The sequence below is a fragment of the Anomaloglossus baeobatrachus genome, chromosome 7, assembly GCF_048569485.1.
Source record: "Anomaloglossus baeobatrachus isolate aAnoBae1 chromosome 7, aAnoBae1.hap1, whole genome shotgun sequence".
Classification (NCBI taxonomy): Eukaryota; Metazoa; Chordata; class Amphibia; order Anura; family Aromobatidae; genus Anomaloglossus; species Anomaloglossus baeobatrachus.
In genome coordinates, this window is record NC_134359.1 from 101382815 (window position 1) to 101401206 (window position 18392).

At 41.7% G+C, this 18392-nt stretch overlaps 1 protein-coding gene across 1 annotated transcript in view; it reads right to left on the reverse strand.

Moving 5' to 3' along the window:
- SPAG16 (sperm associated antigen 16) overlaps window positions 1-18392 on the reverse strand; it is a 1446914-nt gene that overhangs the window by 1406780 nt on the left and 21742 nt on the right. Inside the window, exon 3 of the mRNA XM_075317532.1 lies at window positions 6599-6691. Coding sequence (XP_075173647.1) covers window positions 6599-6691 — 93 coding nt within the window. The remainder of the gene's footprint in view (window positions 1-6598; window positions 6692-18392) is intronic.

Below are 18392 nucleotides of genomic sequence, written 5' to 3' on the forward strand. Positions count from 1 at the left end.
AAGTAGGCATAATTTCACAAAAAAAAACAAAAAAAAACAAAAACAAAAATAGGCTGGACAAATTTGTTGGCACCTTTCCAAAATTGAGGGTGAACAGCTTTGTTTCAAGCATGTGATGGTCATTCAAACTCACCTGTTGCAAGTAACAGGTGTGGGCAATATGAAAATCACACCTGAAACCAGATAAAAAGGGGAGACGTTGACTCAATCTTAGCATTGTGTGACACTCTATGCATGGAAAACAGAAAGAGAAGAGATCTGTCTGAGGTCTTGATAACCAAAATTGTTGAAAAATATCAAGAATCTCAAGGGCACATGTCCCTCTCCAGAAACCTTGATGTCCCTTTGTCCACGGTGCGCAACATAATCAAGATGCCCACAGCACTGTAGCTAATCTCCCTGGACGGAAGATAAACATTGATGAAAGGTTACAATGCGGGATAGTCTGGATGGTGAATAAGCAACTGCAATCAAGTTGCAGAGAAACTCAAACTGTCCTGCAGGCTCAGGGTGCATCAGTGTCAGCACAAATACGTCAACATTTGAATGAAATCAAAAGTAATGGCATTTTGCCAAAATGTATGAGAGTGAGTCAAAATCCTTCTGGGAAAGCGTTTTGTGTACCGTTTAGACCAAGATAGAGCTTTTTGGTAAATCACATCATTCTACTATTCACCGTTGATGGTGGAAAGAACATCATTTCACCATAATCTGGCCACAACCAGGTGTTCCCCGCAAAATCTGCTGCTATCTACCAGGATGATGAAGATGAAACAAGAGTGAACATTTCAGCAAGACAATGATCCCAAACACAGCCAAGGAAACTCTCAATTGGTTTCGGAGAAAGAAAATAATGCTGCTTTAATGACCAAGCAAATCACCTGAGCTGAATCCAATAGAAAATGTATGGAAGGAACTAAAGCTCAGAGTTCATAGAAGGAGCCCACAGAACCTTGTGATTTTGAAGCGTGTGTACAAGAATGGGTCAAAATCCCACCTGAGCAATGATTGCAACTACTTGTTTCATACAGGAGGGGTCTTGAAGCAGTCATCATAACCAACAAAAGCTTTTGTACAAAGTATTAAATATATTTCAATAAACATGTTAAAAACGTTTTCTTTGTGTCATCTCTCATCACTAAATTTATGGACAACTATGGTTTTCTTTCTTTCCTTGTCCAGATTAAATGGGCTTTTACCAAAATCTGGTGAGAAATTCATGGCAGTAGCACCTTTAAAATATATTTTATTAGAAAATTGGTGTATTTTTGTGTAGGCGATAGAGAAGTAAAGATTAAGGTGCCAACATTATTAGGTAGTAAATAATATAAAGTGCAGTAATACAAATAGTAATCAAGACATATTGATCAAAATACATTAGAATTCAACCATCAAAAGATATTTGGGCTCATTGGTGGGTGAACACTAATATGTTGTGATCAATACATATCCTGATTACTATGTGCAATAAGTTATCAACCCCTGGGTGCTTAAAAGAATTTTAGAAATTAGGATGTAAAAGCAGAAAAATTATGTTTATACTTCCACTAAAACATCACTTTCGTTTTAGCCCTAAGGTTTTAATTTTCACAATGAGTAACAGGAAAAATGGACCAGACAATTTTTCTTGGATATTTTTTTGGGGAAGGAGGGGGAGCCATGTCTCTTTTTCAAACGTTTTGCGCTAATCTACCGCCCAGGGCTATGGGGTACTCGATCCCGGGCCGTAAATTTACGGGGACCCTTCACTGGTGGCCGTTGCCCGGTTCCGTGATCCTGGGCGTCGCTTGAAGGGGGTTATGTACAGGGGAGTATTTACAAAGTTTTTATCATGACACCACTTGCGGGTTGCGGTTATGGTCATGGAACCGCCACTGCTCAGTTTCTCACCGCTGGGGCTGATGTTATTTGATGTTAGTGGCAGCCTCAATGTTGGCCCCTCCGCAAGTAGGGTCGGGGCCCCAGGGGGTAGGTGATGGGGTTAGGCACGGAAAAGAGGTAGGCCACACAAGGGATTGCAGTGTAACTGGGTTCTTTACTCACGGCAGCTTGATAACCGGTACCCGAAAGAAGGCTGCTGCTCACCGCTGGTTCCCTTAGTCCCAGTGCTGGTTTAGTGACCTGGTGGCTTCTTTCCCCTGCCCCTTTTTCAAGTTGGTAGGTCCCCGTGGCTTGGAGCGCCTGGGGTCCCCTCCTAGTTGTCTCTCAGTCTTTAGTCCGTACGGCGGCAGTTTTAACCCTGTAGGTTCGGTGTTCTGTTCTCCCGTCACTGCTGGTGCCCCTGGACTTTACGGTCAGTGAGGTCCTGGATGGTCCCCTCACTGTGCAGATTTTATCAGGTCTGCTTGGATCGTTTGCCTGACCTAGGGCTCTGTACCCCGTCGATGCTATAGTTCCAGAAGTACTCCACCGGCAACCACACGCCTGGGCCCTCAAGTAACCGTCACACACTCCTGTCAGTGCAGTTTCGTCCGACTCCTCTCACTTCCACTTACGGACTCTACTGACTATACTGACTGTCTGCTAACCCCTCCCACCTGGTCATTGTCTAGTGGACTAGATCGGCTCCACCCCTGGGTGGCCATCCATTGGGTCCAATTCTAGTCTGTAACCAATCATTGGGGAGGGGGAAAACTGGGATTATAGTGTGTTTTGGTGTTACCGGCACTGGTCTTTCAGGTTCCTGGGGGTAGGACCTGCATCTTTGACAGGATGCAGTACCTTGTAGCTCCTGATGGGTTTAGGGGCTCTACAGTAATGTGGAAACCCCTTATTTTTCCATTGACAAGTGATAGACCTCATAGTGGGGTTTTAGTTTTTTTGCAGTATGAGTTGAATTGTTTATTGGCATCATTTTCGGGTAAATTACATTTTGAATCTCTTTTAAAGGCTAGGTTTGGTTCACATATATCATATGTGTTACACTGAGCAATTATGTGCCAGGCAGAGTTCAAAGTGACTCCATCTGCCTTTTTGGAGCAAATGGTTCCAGCGGGCGTTTGGCTGAATCCTCCTCAGAATCTGATTCGTGTGTCAGCTGAGAGTGAAGTGATTCTCTAGGATGAGAGAATTGGAGCACACTGAGACGAGAAGATGGAGAACAAAATTTCTCCACTGTGTCAATGTGCGGAAGTCAGACTATACTCAGATGTCATCCAAGTGCAGTCTGATCTTTTCCATGCACTCATTGACTAGCATAGCCAAGTGCAATCTGGATCAAAGTCAGAATTACAGCTCTATAGGCTAATATTTGTTTGAGCGCGATCCAATGTTTTGTTGGAACACACTCAGACCGGAAATACGGACGTCTGCACCAGCTCTTAGACGGAGACTAAAACACAAGTCATCTGCAAAAAGCATAGGATATATGTGAACCTAGTCTCATTCTCATTTTGGGGAGGCAGAAAAAAAGCAGTTTAGGATTTTCTATGTTGTCAGACAACTTTATTCTTTAGGTCAGTATGTTTACAGCAATGCCACATATATAGGTTTTATTTTTAGATCTTGATACTTTTATACCTTTATTTTTTTGTTTACAAAAAAACAATTTTTTTTTTTCAATTGCCATATTTTGACAGAAATAGCTTGTTTTTATTTTCCTGTGGACAGAGCTGTATAAGGCCTTGTATTCTTCCAGATGAGATGCAGACTTTACGGTTACCATTTTGGGCTACATTAAACCTTATAACCACTTTATATTCTTATATTTGGGAGTCAGAATGAACAAAAAAAACAGCAATTAAGGAATAGTTTTTATTATTTTTTCTGCCTCTCACTGTATTGTACAAGTAATAAGACAAATTGTCCTTTGGGTCAGTATGATTCTAAATCATACTAGAATTTATTTTTTTTACATTTTGCTACATTTGCATACTGAAAACTGTTTATTTTTTGCAAAGAAAACAATGCCTTTTTGACTTGCCGTCTTCTGAGTGTTATACCTTTTTATTTTTCCGCTGACACAGCTGTGTGGGTGTTTAATTTTTGCAGGAGTTGACGTTTTTATCGCTATCAATTTTTTTTATATAACACTTTTTTATCACAGTTTATTCCACTACTTGTGTAGTACTATAATGAGAAAACTGTTGTTTTGTTTTTTTTAATTCATTTATTTATTGTTGGTGTTTACTATTGGGGTACAATAGTACCGTATGTCCGTTTTGGAATTCGAGTCATTCCAAATGCAGCAATTCCAAACATGTATTTTTTTATTTTTACATGAAAAATGTATTTTGAATGGCAAACGATTTTTGTACTTAATTTTGTGTATGGAAAGGGGGTTCCTAAATTTTTGCAACCTTTTTTTATTTACTTTTTTTGCTTATTCCCACAAGAATACTGAATACACTGATAGCTGGTATAATACACTGCAATACTCATGTGCTAAATCTGTCATTCCTGTCAGTTTTATATTGACACAAGGCCTGTTACACCATAGCATGGAGCACAGGGGTGCAGATGGAGTTATAGAGGGCGCACCCCCCCTCACAACTATCTAGATGCAGCAGTTTTTAACTACTTCTGGACTTCACACAGACTAGAAATGTTTGAGCAGTCCACACGTTAAGGGTACTTTACACGCTGCGATATCGCTAGCGTGCGTACCTGATCCCCGTCGATTGTGCATCACGGGCACATCGCTGCCCGTGGCGCACAACATCGCTAGGAACAGTCACACATACTTACCTGCCTAGCGACGTCGCTGTGACCGGCGAACCGCCTCCTTTCTAAGTTCGTTCAGCGTCATAGCGACGTCACTAAGCGGCCGCCCAATAGAAGCGGAGGGACGGAGATGAGCGGGCCGAACATCCCGCCCACCTCCTTCCTTCCTCATTGCCGGCGGCCGCAGGTAAGGAGATGTTCCTAGTTCCTGCGGTGTCACACATAGCGATGTGTGCTGCCACAGGAACGACAAACAACCTCTTACTGCACATACAACGATTTTTTGTAAATGAACGACCTCTCCAAAACCAAGGATTTTTACCTCTTTGCCATCGTTGAAGGTCGCTCGTACGTGTCACATGCTGCGATGTCGCGAACAACGCAGGATGTGCGTCACAAACACCGTGACCCTGACGATAAATTGTTATCGATGTCGCAGCATGTAAATAGCCCTTTACTCTGCACTGACGTTCTAAAATGTCAATGCAGTGTAAGTAGCTTGCTGTAGCATCAGCGTTCCTACAGGGACTCAGATTTACCACCGCGGCCGGATTGAGTCATCCCCTGCTGCCTCGCAGTTGACCATGTGCTCCTCTGCCTTCTTCACCTCCACGGTGAAATTCACTTTAAGTTTGCACTGTTTAGGATTTAAACAGTTTTGAAAAATATGCCCCATTTTTTTCAAAAAAACAAAATAATTAGGTTGTAAGGACTTGTGTATTCTGGTTACAAGTAAGATGAGCAGCAGTACTCAATATCAAGCAGCAGCTGCAAAAGCAACAAGATTTTAGGGTGTATAAAGAAAGATTAAATCCAGTGATTCCGACATATTATTACTAGAATTGAGTGGACTTGTGGATGTTTATCGGGTTCGGCCGGACTTTAGCTAAAAGGGGCCAGACTAGACCCGAACTTGACTCCGGACCCCTTATAATTATAAGTCAATGTTGACTTGAACTTTGGTGCTGTAAAAAAATAATAATTATCAGGCTGGAAAGGTTCATGGTTTTTTGGCCCTTTCTAGCCTAAAAAAAGAAGCCCGCAGCCACCCCAGAAGTAGCATAACCATTAGCTGCGCCAATTCTGGCACTTTGTCTCTGCTCATCTCGACTGTCCTGGTGCGGTGGCAATCAGTGTAATGGTTTTGAGGTTGAAGTCAGCTGTGAATTGACAGCTAGCATCAAGCCTAGGGGTTAGTATTGGAGAAGCATCTATCAGACACCTCCAACCCCAGTAAGTGTACAGGTAAAAAACACACACAGGAAAAAAAATAGTTTATTTGAATAAAGACTCCCCAACACTCCCTTCTTCACCAATTTATTAATTAAAAAGAAATCTTTGAAGTTCCCACATAATCCAATGGTGTAATGTTCCACGACGTTCATCGAATCCTATGAAGCCTCGTTCTCAGAACAAGGCTCTATAGGTCACTCATAGTCAGAGGCAGACCCTGAATTTCTCACACTCAGATGAAAGATTTCCCATAAGTTGGAAAAGTTGGGCTTTTTTAGCTTTGAAAACAGACGTCTCAGAGGACATCTCATTTATATGTATAAATACATGTGTGGTCAATATAAAGGACTGGCACATGAATTATTCCACCCAAAGACATTGCTATGTACCTGGGGGCACTTAATAAGGGTGGATGAAAGGCGATTCCGGCAGCTAAATAGGAAAGGGTTCTTTACAGTTAGAGCAGTCAGACTGTGGAATGCCCTACCACAAGAGGTAGTAATGGCAGTAAAGACACTATAAAAGCTTTTCGAAAAGGACTGGATGATATCCTCATTACATATAAAATTGTGGATTATAGATAATTTAGTAACAAAAATGCACAATTGGTGGAGAAAGGTTGATATTGATGGACCTAGGCCTTTTTTTAACCTATGTAATAGGTATATGAAGAAAAACAACACACATAAAACAATATACTAACCTGAACATCCTCAGTTTGTTCTTGAACTGTATGTACAGCTCTTAACAGATCTTCATCCCCATCAGTAAAACTGAAGTCATCATCAGGTGGAATCTACAAATAGAAAACCGGGCATAATTAATATAAATACATAGCCCATTTAAAGTAAAATATACAATTTTGTTTTTAGGTTAATCTAGTCCAAATCTGATACAACTCTGAGGAATAAACAGAAACAAATTATTTGTATGGATCTGTAGATGCTCAAATAAAGTATATTGCAACTTCAAAATAAATGTGTGCAGAAGTTGTGATACCGTCCTCTATATACAATGTGTCCACCCATATCCTGTCCACCGCCATTAACTTGAGAACGGTGGCATGTATAGGCATAGAAGTGGTGTCTAGGTATAGTAAAGTAGCTATGCGCTACGCAATGAAACCACCTATAGCGCCACCTGGTTGAAAACAACGGAGTTAGCATTTTTATCTTGAAAACGGAATGAGATAGTGACAAAAAGTGAATTACAAAGTTATAGGGCATCATCAATTCAATACGAATCGACACCTTGCATACAGAAATGCTATTATATGAAACCCATGACCTCCCCCCAAAACATTGCATGCTGGTCACGCATATGGCGCTCATTTAACTTTGATGCTCAAAGTGGCCACCGTCAGCTGCAATACACATCTGGACTCTGGACAGCATACTGTATCTTGCTGCACGTTGTGCAATATAGTAGGTGACACGTTTGCACAAGCATCTGTGATACGTCGTCGTAGGTCCTGCAATGTTGGTGGAGGGGTCACATACACCTGCTGTTTGATGTGACCTCACAGAAAGAAGTCCAATGGCGTCGGGTCAGGTGAGCGTAGAGGCCACTCCACACAGCCACCGTACCCAATGACTTGTAGGAAGGTCTCCATGAGGTATCGCTTCACGTCCGCAGCCTTGTGAGTTTCACACATTCTAAGCATTTCTGTATGCAAGATGTCGATTCGTATTGAATTGATGATGCCCTACAACTTTGTAATTTCTATCTCATCCCGTTTTTGAGATAAAAATGCTAACTCCGTTGTTTTCCACCAGGTGGCGCTATAGGTGGCTTCATTACGTAGCGCATGGCTACTTTACTATACCTAGACACCACTTCTATGCCTATAGCTGCCACCGTTCTCAAGTTAATGACGGTGGACAGGATATGGGTGGACACACTGTATAGCAACCAGGTTTGACAATTGAAGGTCTTGCAATCTAGTCTGTACTTAGTAAAAAAAAGTGTGTTGTGGCCGATCATTTGATAAAATTTACCATCACATCAAATTCTCCAGAAAAAGCTGCTTTTCGCAGACCCAACTCATAAGGGTCCGCTCCTCTATGACGTACACATGACCTAGTGCTGCACATAGAAAATGGGAACGTCCTGATGGAATTATCCCTTTAATTAAAATAACTTTTGAATTTGCAGATTTTAAGTTAAAGAGGTTTATACATTGAAATAAACTCAATCAAATAAATATGGTAACATATTGGTGCGGGATCTAAAGTACTCAAGAAAATGTATAGTACAGCAATGGGAAGGTTAATTCATGTCTTGCTGAGTAAGAAAGTTCATTTCTGTATAGCCGTGACTGTGAATGTTAATCAAAAATACAGACGGTTCAGTGAAAATCATAATTTGCGCAAGGGAATTGAAAAGACTCAACCAAAAGCAGGGCTGCTGGAACAACACATGAAACTGAGAGCCAGGACCAAATTCATTCCATTTAACCCCTACTTTTCTGCCCTGACATTTAAGTTTAAACTATTGTAAATTATTTGTCATTTTTTTTTGCCAAAAATTATTTATTTAGAATTATTTAAAACAAAACTTAACATTTTTAAACAAATCTGTCGATCATGGAGGCTGAAGGGCACATTGAAATGACTAGCTAAAAAGCTTCACAAAACACAAACTTTACAAATTAGATTTGCTACTGACAGTGTAGGCATATACAGCTGAAACCAGACGTTTACATACACTATCTAAAAAGACACGTCTGAAAGTTTTTCTCACTACCTGACATGAAATCAGAATAAACCTTCCCCGTTTTAGGTCCATTAGGAACCAAAATTATTAATATTTGCCACATGCCAGAATAATGAGAGAGCGAGAGAAAGAGGAGAGAAGGAGAGAAAGAAGAAGAGGAGAGAAAGAGAGAGAGAGAGAAGGAGTGAAAAGAGGAGAGAAAGAGAGAGAGAGAGAGAGAGAGAGGTAACAGGAAACAGGGCGGCACCGACAGACATACAAGCCGCGGGAGAACAGACTGTGCCAGCACTGCCAGCAGGGGGCTCTGGAGGACAAGGCGCATTTTCTGCTACACTGTAACAAATACTCAACAGTGAGGGCCTCCTACTTCCATAAACTTTCCACTCATATCCTTAACGTCCATAGACGAGGAGATGAAACTCCGCATCCTACTGGGGGAAGAGGAATCAGTGGTGGAGATTGCTGCCCAATATGTCACCACTTGTCATAAGCTGAGAGGAACATAAGACCCCCAAAAGGACTTTCAGAGCCCAAATTGTGCCCCCAAATCGCCATAACCCTGATCCCCTCCGACCTGTATTTCTCTTGCTTTGGAAACACTAATTGTATTTTGGTCCTGCCAATAAAACATATTTGAACTTGAATTGAATTTGAGAGAGAGAGAAGGGGAGAGGAGAGAGGAGAGGAAAGAAGAAAGAGAAAAGGAGAGAGAGAAGAGGAGAGAGAGAGAGAAGAGGAGAGAGAGAAGAGGAGAGAGAGAAGAGGAGAGAGAGAAGAGGAGAGAGAGAAGAGGAGAGAAGAGGAGAGAAGAGGAGAGAGAAAAGGAGGGAGAAAGAGAAGAGAAGAGAGAGAGAGAGAGAAGAAGAGAGAGAGAACAGGACAGAGCGAGAAGAGGAGAGAGAGCGTGAGAAGAGGAGAATGAGAGAGGAGAGGGAGAAAAGGAGAGAGAGAGAAAAGAGGAGAGAGAGGAGAGAGAGAGAAAAGAGGAGAGAGATAAGAGGAAAGAGAGAGAGAGAAGAGGAGGGAGAGAAGAGGAGAGAGAGAAGAGGAGAGAGAGGGAGAAGAGGAGAGAGTGAGAAAGAGAAGAGGAGAGAGCAAGAAAGAGAAGGAGAGAGAGAGTGAGAAGAGGAAAAAGAGAGAAGAGGAGAGAGAAAAGGAGAGGGAGAGAGAGAAAAGAGGAGTGAGAGAATGTTTTAAGGCGTTTTTATTACTGGGGTGAGAATTTCAAAAGTTGCAAAAAATTTGCGCCACCTCAAGTTTTGACAAAATATTAAGACTTCTCAAGACCTTATTACACTAGAATAATAATGTAAAGCTTTGCTAAATGGGGCCTTTTGTGTTCAATTATTGGTTCCCAACTAAATCCTATTAGGAAGGAACAGTTATAAACATCTGGCTTTATTCACAATGGCAGCTGCAATTAACGTAATATATCTGAAATCCATAAATCAGAGACAGACAAAGATGCAGAAACATAACCAGAGTAGGGACACTGCTATTAGCTGAGCCGTGGATTTAAGTGTTAATGTTATAGTGCAAAGCCGAGTGTGTATATAATAAATATTCAAATAGCGGTAACGGGAAGTGGTGTCACAAATATATGTATGAGCACCCTAGCTCTAGAGTAAATTGTGGGGTAAATTGCGCAGTTTGCATCGGAGTGTGGCTGCATTGGTGAATATGCCATAGTTTTGTTTTGATAGATATACAGTATATACCTAAGCTCAGGGAATGAGACCCAGTGTTTGGCCAGGTGTTCTGATCCAAGCTCAGTCCATCATTCATGGATACATGAAATCAGCTTAATTAATTAATTTAATTAATTAATGGGTCTGTGTGCACATCCATAGTTTCTCTTGGACGTGTGTACGTGTGGCGCACACGCGTGTCTGTGTGGTCTACATGGAGACAAGTCCGTTTTTCTCCGGCATTACTGATGTCACATGGACTGCACACTGATGTTTTCCGTGTGACATCAGTGTGATACGCACCAAAGAAAACATATGTCTCCAGTGCTGCAGTCTTCGGTGCTGCTTTCACTTGCTTCCGGGGCCACTCGTTATGCTCATTGCATATTTACTGCACCGCAGACCCAGAAGCAGCAGCACCGGAGACAGCAGCGCCAAGAACAGGTGAGTAAAAAGTTCCTGCACTCCATGCGCTATCATGGATAGCACACTAAGCACACTCGTGTGCCAAAAACACAGCACATGGATGGCAATACGTACCTTCAACACGTCCGTGCAAAATGTGTGTGTTTCACACGGACATGTACGATACGATACACTTTATTCATCCCGTGGGAAATTATGGTATCACAGCAGCACAACTTAAGTCATAACATGAATTACATAATTGACAAGACAGTAGAGTTGACAGAAGAACATTATACATTAGATTAGGACATACACAGCGGATGAACTCTAAGTTGAAGAAATAAAGTAGACATTCACCTTGATGATTTAACACTAATATTATTGTTGTACATTCCCATAGCAGTTGGCACAAATGATTTCCTATATTTTTCCTTCTTACACCTCAGAAGGATTAGCCGGTTACTGAAGGTGCTCTTCTGTCTCATGAATAGCTCATATAATGGATGAAAGAGACCTAATATAAATGGTGTACATACGGCATGTTTTTTTGTTTTTTGTTTTTTTTAAATGCACCAAGTTTAATAGATGAGCCAAATCTAAAAACCAAATCAGAGTATGGTTGCATGCCCACATCCATGTGTCCTGATCGGAGTATGGACCATGAGTCATGGACTGGCTGTGGATCTCCTGACCAGAACTTACCAGTCTCATAGGTATATACCTATGTCAAGAAGGTCAGGGGTCCTACAGGCAGACCACAAATCACGGTCCGGACTCAGATCGTGACAGACAGATGTGTGAATGTGGCACAAAATAGGTTGTTTGTTTTTTTTAACACATGGATCTGTGGTCTTGGCATATGTGAACTATCCTATTGACATCTGTTTACTTTCCATTTTCTACTCGTTTTGTATATGAACAGCCCAAAGACCATAGTCATATGGACATGTACGTTTATATACAAAGACATGTCCATACCACCCTCTATATAGGCATGCTGTGGTCAAAGTCACAAGATGTTAGAATAAAAAGGTTATTTCCACCTTCATAGATAGATAGTGCTTGTACTAACAAGTACTTTTGCAACTTATTTAATAAAATTTGTATCTGTTCTTGACATATTAACTTTTCCCTTTTTTTCTGTTTACAGCTCATTTCTTAAGACACCGACCACTGCTGGTGTGTAACTTGTAAGCCCTGAGCTGAAACTGGCGAAGGTTAGAGGGTAACAGCGTCCTAAATAGAAAATAGCTTGCAAGCACCGCACATGTTCTGCTGTCTGGCAGTGGTGGTCGGTCAGTAAGGCAACGAGCTGTGAACAACAATGTCTAAAAAATTGTTGAAAATGTTAACAAGCAGTAAATTGCTAAAATTACTTGTATTTACAAGCATGATCGGCGATAACCACAAGTAAAGATGGGAATAACCCTATAATGTGAAACTGAATGCATGCTGCTTGTGTTAAGCACTTTCAGTGGTGAATGAAAACCTATTTAATAATTCCTGAGAACCCCTAAAATCCATCTACTGCTTCTTACACCTCTCCCAAACATTACATCTTTGACACTTCGTAGCGCTGTAATCGTATTTTTCACAACCTACATGCTGTAAAGTTTCCTATTCGGCCCACTCTTTATGGGGTTCCCTTTCGATTTAGCAAACCTCTTACTGTAAAATGATAGATGGCCGTGATAACAAATGCCTAAGAACAAAAGTGTCGTGGCATTTCATAAAGGGTTTCCTGTAACCTTTCACGAAAAAGTCAGACACAGCGTATGGAAAACAAACATCATGGGGACACAGGCGAGATTCATGATTCCTCCATTGCTGTCCATGGTGCTGATTACAACACAGACCCTACCAGCTGTAGAACATTTGTAACACATTTTCTAGAAATATATGTCTATCCAGATTCAAATTGTCTCTCCAGGAAAGGAAACAAACTCTAGCACAGCGCCACCTATTGGAAGTAGCGATCCCAAAAGTCAAAAGTGGATTTTTACTGACGACGGGCAAGCACCCCGAAACAACGTGTCTGCAAATTGGGATTCTGATCTGGCATAAATCCTAAAGGGCACTTTGCACACTATGACATCGCAAGCCGATGCTTGCGATGCCGAGCGCGATAGTCCCCGCACCCATTGCAGCTGCTATATCATGGTGATAGTTGGCGTAGTGAACATTATCGCTACGCCAGCTTCACATGCACTCACGTGCCCTGCGACGTCGCTCTGGCCGGTGACCCGCATCCTTATTAAGGGGGCGGGTCGTGCGGCGTCATAGCGACGTCACACGGCAGGCGGCCAATAGAAGCAGAGGGGCGGAGATGAGTGGGACGTAAACATCCCGCCCACCTCCGTCCTTCCGCATAGCCGCTGTGAGCCGCAGGACGCAGGTAGGAGATATTCCTCGCTCCTGCGGCTTCACACACAGCGATGTGTGATGCCGCTGGAACGAGGAACAACATCGTAACATCGGTCATTTCCAAATTATGGAAATGACCGACGCTACACGGATGATATGATTACGACGATTTTGCGCTCGTTAATCGTATCAAAAAGGCTTTACACACTACGATATCGCCTGCGACGCCGGATGTGCGTCACTTTCGATTTGACCCCACCGACATCGCACCTGCGATGTCGTAGTGTACAAACTGCCCCTAAGTCATATGCAAAGGATTGTTAAAAATACACTTTTTACTGTTAGGATTGCTACTTCAATAGGTGGCGCTGCGCTAGAGTTTGTTTCCTTTCCTGGACAGACAATTTGAATATTTCCCAGAGGGGCATTGCAGATATAAGTCCCCTTATTGGCAGCCAAACTGGCTTGCAAAGTCTCCTTAAGGAGAATAGTGTTCCCCCGTGGTATCCAGATTTATTTATTTTTCCTCACAGATCTATATGTACAAACTATTCTTCAGGGCTGAATATATTTAGCTCTACTTTCCTCACTTAGGTCCTCTTATCAAGGTGCACCAATGTCATCATTCTCTTAAAGTGAACATGGCATTAGATTCTTGCTTCCAAACCATGGGCAGCAAGAATCAGAGCCTGGCAGATGGATTGCAGACAGGTATGTCTTTTTTGCTGCAATGTTTAAGGGAAAACATAGTTTCAAATTTGGGCCAGTGACTATAGGAAGAGTCTGATGCCTTCACCAGATAGCTTCTCCCCGCCCAGATCCAGTTGATAGACAGGTCTCTCCGGTTAGTCAGTTCTCTCCCTTTAGTCACCAGTAGAGAGCAAATGCAGAAAATAGAAAAAGTAGTTCAGCTCACCCTTCCTAAAGTCCAGATCAGGATCGGTGTGGTGCACAGAGCTGCCCTGGCCTCAGGCAGAACACAGACAAGCAAAATAGAGTATGATCTCCAGCACTTCAAAGAAGGTTAAAAATATTTATTGAGGTTCTATTAAAAAAGATCCATCGATCATGGAAAGTTGGGATTTCTCTTAATGTGTCCCCCCTCACTGTTTTCATGATCCATGGATCTTTTTCAATAGAACCTCAATAAATATTTGTAACCTTCTTTAAAGTGCTGGAGATCATACTCTATTTTCCCAGTAGAGAACAGACTAGTCAGGGCAACTCTTGTCCGGCTTCTCCCGGCCTGCTCCAGTTGAATGGAGAGAAAAATCATACCTGGGGGCTCCGATTTATGAGCCCATAGTTTGGGCAGCATGACCATGTGACAGGTTCCCTTTAAATGCACTAAATGTAAATGAACCCCCAAACCCGTATATGACAGGACGTAATACAAACTATGCTTATGTTCTTTACACAAACTGAAATAAACAAATTTACTCGCTTGTTAATTTCTAGAGCAAGTATATACAAAAAACTAAAATACAATAAAACTATGCTTATGTGGTTACAAAAGTAAAATAAAAAAAAACAAATGCAAAAAGGAAATAATATAAAAAAGATTTATTATAATCCTCCCAGATCCTCACCAACTAACAGTAATATTTCTCCAGGCACAGCTGCTCATCCATACATTCGGCAGATTTAGCCATGTATAGCTGAAAAGTTTTGCAGTACAGTAAAGGCTGACCTTATTGAATTATGCCAAGTCAACCAGACCACCGGCTCTGTAGGTGGAGGCCCCCAGTGTTACCATTAAAAGGAATCTGTCAGCAGGATTTTAGCCCCTCAAACTATTTGGTTCAGTTGAAACCACAAGTTTACATACACTATCTATAAAGACACATCTGCATGTTTTTCTCACTATCTAACATAAAATCAGAATAAACCTTCCCATTTTCGTTCAATTAGGAACAAAAATTATTTATATTTGCCAAATGCCAGAATAATGTGGGACAGAATGTTTTAAGGAATTTTTATTACTTTTTGCAAAGTCAAAAGTTTACATACACTAAAGGCCGCTTTACACGCTACGACATCGCTAGTGATGTCGCTAGCGATCGCACCGGCCCCCTTCGTGCGTGCGTCATAGGCAAATCGCTGCTTGTGGCGAACAATATCGCTAGTACGCGTCCCACACAAACACACACCTTCCTAAGGACGTCGCTGTGGCCAGTGAACAAACTCTTTTTTAAGGGGGAGGTTTGTGCGGCGTCACAGCAACGTTACACAGCGGGCCACCAATAGAAGCATAGGAGTGGAGAACAGCCGCATTAACGTCACTCCCACCTCATTGCCGGAGGACGCAGGAACGCTGTTGTTCGTCGTTCCCCGGGTGTCACACGTAGCGATGTGTGCTGCCTCAGGAACGACAAACAACCTGCGTCCAAAATGAGCAACGATATTTGGGAAAGGAACAACGTGTCAACAATCAACCATTTTTGCCGTTTTTTGGATCGTTAGCAGTCGCTCGTAGGTGTCACACGCAACGACGCCGCTAACAACGAATTCCGTGACCCCAGCGATATCTCATTAGCGATGTCGTTGCGTGTGTAATGGGACCTTAAGAGTACTATGCCTATAAACATATTGGGACAGCCCATATGATGATGTCATGTCTTTGGAAGCCTCTGAGTTAATCAGGGACAAACTTGTGGATGTATTTTAATGCACACTTGAAACACACTGCTTCTTTGTGTAGAATCATGGAAACATCAAAAGAAATCAGCCAAGACCTCAGGAAGGGAATTGTGGACTTGCACAAGTCTGGTTCATCCTTGGGTGCAATTTCCACATACCTTAAGGTGTCTTGTTCATCTGTACAAACAATTATACGTATTATAAGTACAAAGAAGATGGGAATGTCCGGCCATCATACCGCTCAGGAAGGAGACGGGTTCTGTGTACAAGAGAGGAGTGTGCTTTGGTCAGATATGTGCATATCAACCCAAGAACAAAAACAAAAGACCTTATGAAGATGCTGGTGGAAGCTGGTAAGACTGTTCATTATCCACAGTGAAACAAGTACTGTATCAACATGGAATGAAAGGCCACTCTGGAAGAAAGAAGCCAGTACACCAAAAGAAACATAACAAAGCCAGATTAATGTTTGCAAATGCGCACAGGAACAAACACCTTAATTTTTGGAGACATGGCCTGTGGTCTGACGAAACTAAAATTTAACTGTTTGGCCATAATGACCATCGTTAGAGTTGGAGGTAATAGGGAGAAAATTTAAAGCCTAAGAACACCATCCCAACTGTGAAACACAGGGGTGGCAGCATCATGTTGTGGGTTTGTTTTGCTGCAGGAGAGACTGGTGCACGTCACAAAATAAATGGCATCATGAGGAAAAAAAATTATGTGGCCATACTGAAGCAACATCTCAAGACATCAACCAGGAACTTAAAGTTTGGGTGGAAATGGGTCTTCCAAAAGGATAATGACCTGAAGCATACTGCCAAAAAGTAACAAAGTGGCTTACGGATAACAAAGTCAGTGTTTTGGAGTGGCCATCACAAAGTCCTGATCTTAATCTTATTGAATATTTATGCGCAAAGCTGAGAAGGCCGGTGCAACCAAGATGATCTACAAACATGGCTCAGTTACACCAGTTCTGTGAGGAGAAATGGGCCCAAATTCCTACCAACTATTGTGAGAAGCTTGTGGAAGGATTTCCAAAACGTTTGACCCAAGTCATACAGTTTAAGAGCAATGGTATCAAATACTAATGAAATATATGGAAATATTTGACTTTCCAGAAATTAATGAAAATGCCTTAAAACATTCTCTCTCTCATTAATCTGGCATTTGGCAAATAGAAATAACTTTGGTTCCTAACTGACCTAAAACGGGAAAGGTTTATTCTGATTTCATGTCAGATAATGACAAAAACAAGATATGCATATGTGTCTTTTTAGATAGAGTATGTAAATTTCTGGTTTCAACTGTAGCTATTTCAAAAACAAATTCACGAACACCTTTACACCATTACTGAAAAATCAGCAATTCAATAAATATGCTAATAAGGCTGAAGTGCTTTCAATGAGTGGAAACTATTCCCAAGCCTCTGTCACTCCAGCTCTATTCCAATGCTTAGTGTCACCTCCTCCTGCTTGATTGACAGCTCCTTTGTGTAAACTTAGACAGGAACGGAGCTGTGAGTCAAGCAGGAGAAGGTAGAGTTAGGCAGGAATAGAGTCACAGAGGTTTTAGGAACAGTTTACATGTGTATAAAATACTTCAGCCTCATTTATATATCAATTAAACACTGATTTTCAGTAATGTACGGCCTACGTAAAGGGCATTACTGAATGTTTCTTTGAAAAATCTACATGCACATACAGTTGGGGGTGGGGGTGACATCCTGCTAACAGATTCAATCAAAACTGAGAAGTTACACAGCCACAATAATATAAGTGCACTTTTCCAACGGGGCTCTGGTCCTTTTCTGAGTTTCGTGGCTGCTCCTCAACCCTACACAGGGACCGTTGTGTAGGTTGGTGCTACTTCCATCAATGTAAGTCTACGGAGCCTCAGAACTAGGCTTCTCAGACTTACAGTATGGAAACAACTTGTGATTCCCACAGTGACGTGGTGAGTCAGACCTGAAGTCATAGGACCCAGGATAGGAGCTAGAAACCGGGGAAAACGGTAATTGGTAAATGTTTTAATTCAGCTGCATTACATAAGAGACATGTTTAGGGAATAAATCTTTGTCGAGAGCATAGTAGGTGCAAATCAATTTGCATGTCCCAGTCCATCGGCCACAACAGTAATTTGTAGCTGCTGGACAGGAGCGAGAGGAGCCTCTTATCCAGTGGCTTCAGTCTATTTTTTATTATGCAGTCTGGCTTGATGTTATTATTTCGGCATGACGCACATTCGACGTCATGCCAGACCGGCTAATGGAAATAAAAGCTGTGAATGCCGTAGGGTAAGAGGCGGTTCTCCCTCTTCCGTCCAGCGACCACAGACCGATGTTGTGGCTAATGAACTTTGATGTGTAACTCGATTGCAGTTGGGAGTGATTCTTTAAATTCAGTTCTTCAATGAGAACAAAAATACCGACTAAAAACAGCAGCTTTTTTATGTATAGTGGGTGGGAATCCAGGAATTTCAGAAACTGTTATAAAATAATAAAAAAAACATATAACATTACTGTGAAATTCAAATAAAACTAATGTTAAGGGAAAATTGGAAATTGAATGAAATAACCCATAACATGCTGTGTAACCATGTTTTCTAAAATTTACAGAAGGTCCGAAAAAAAACTTCCCGTTTACCTTCTGGTCTATCTTCTGCTTCATATTTATATATCAT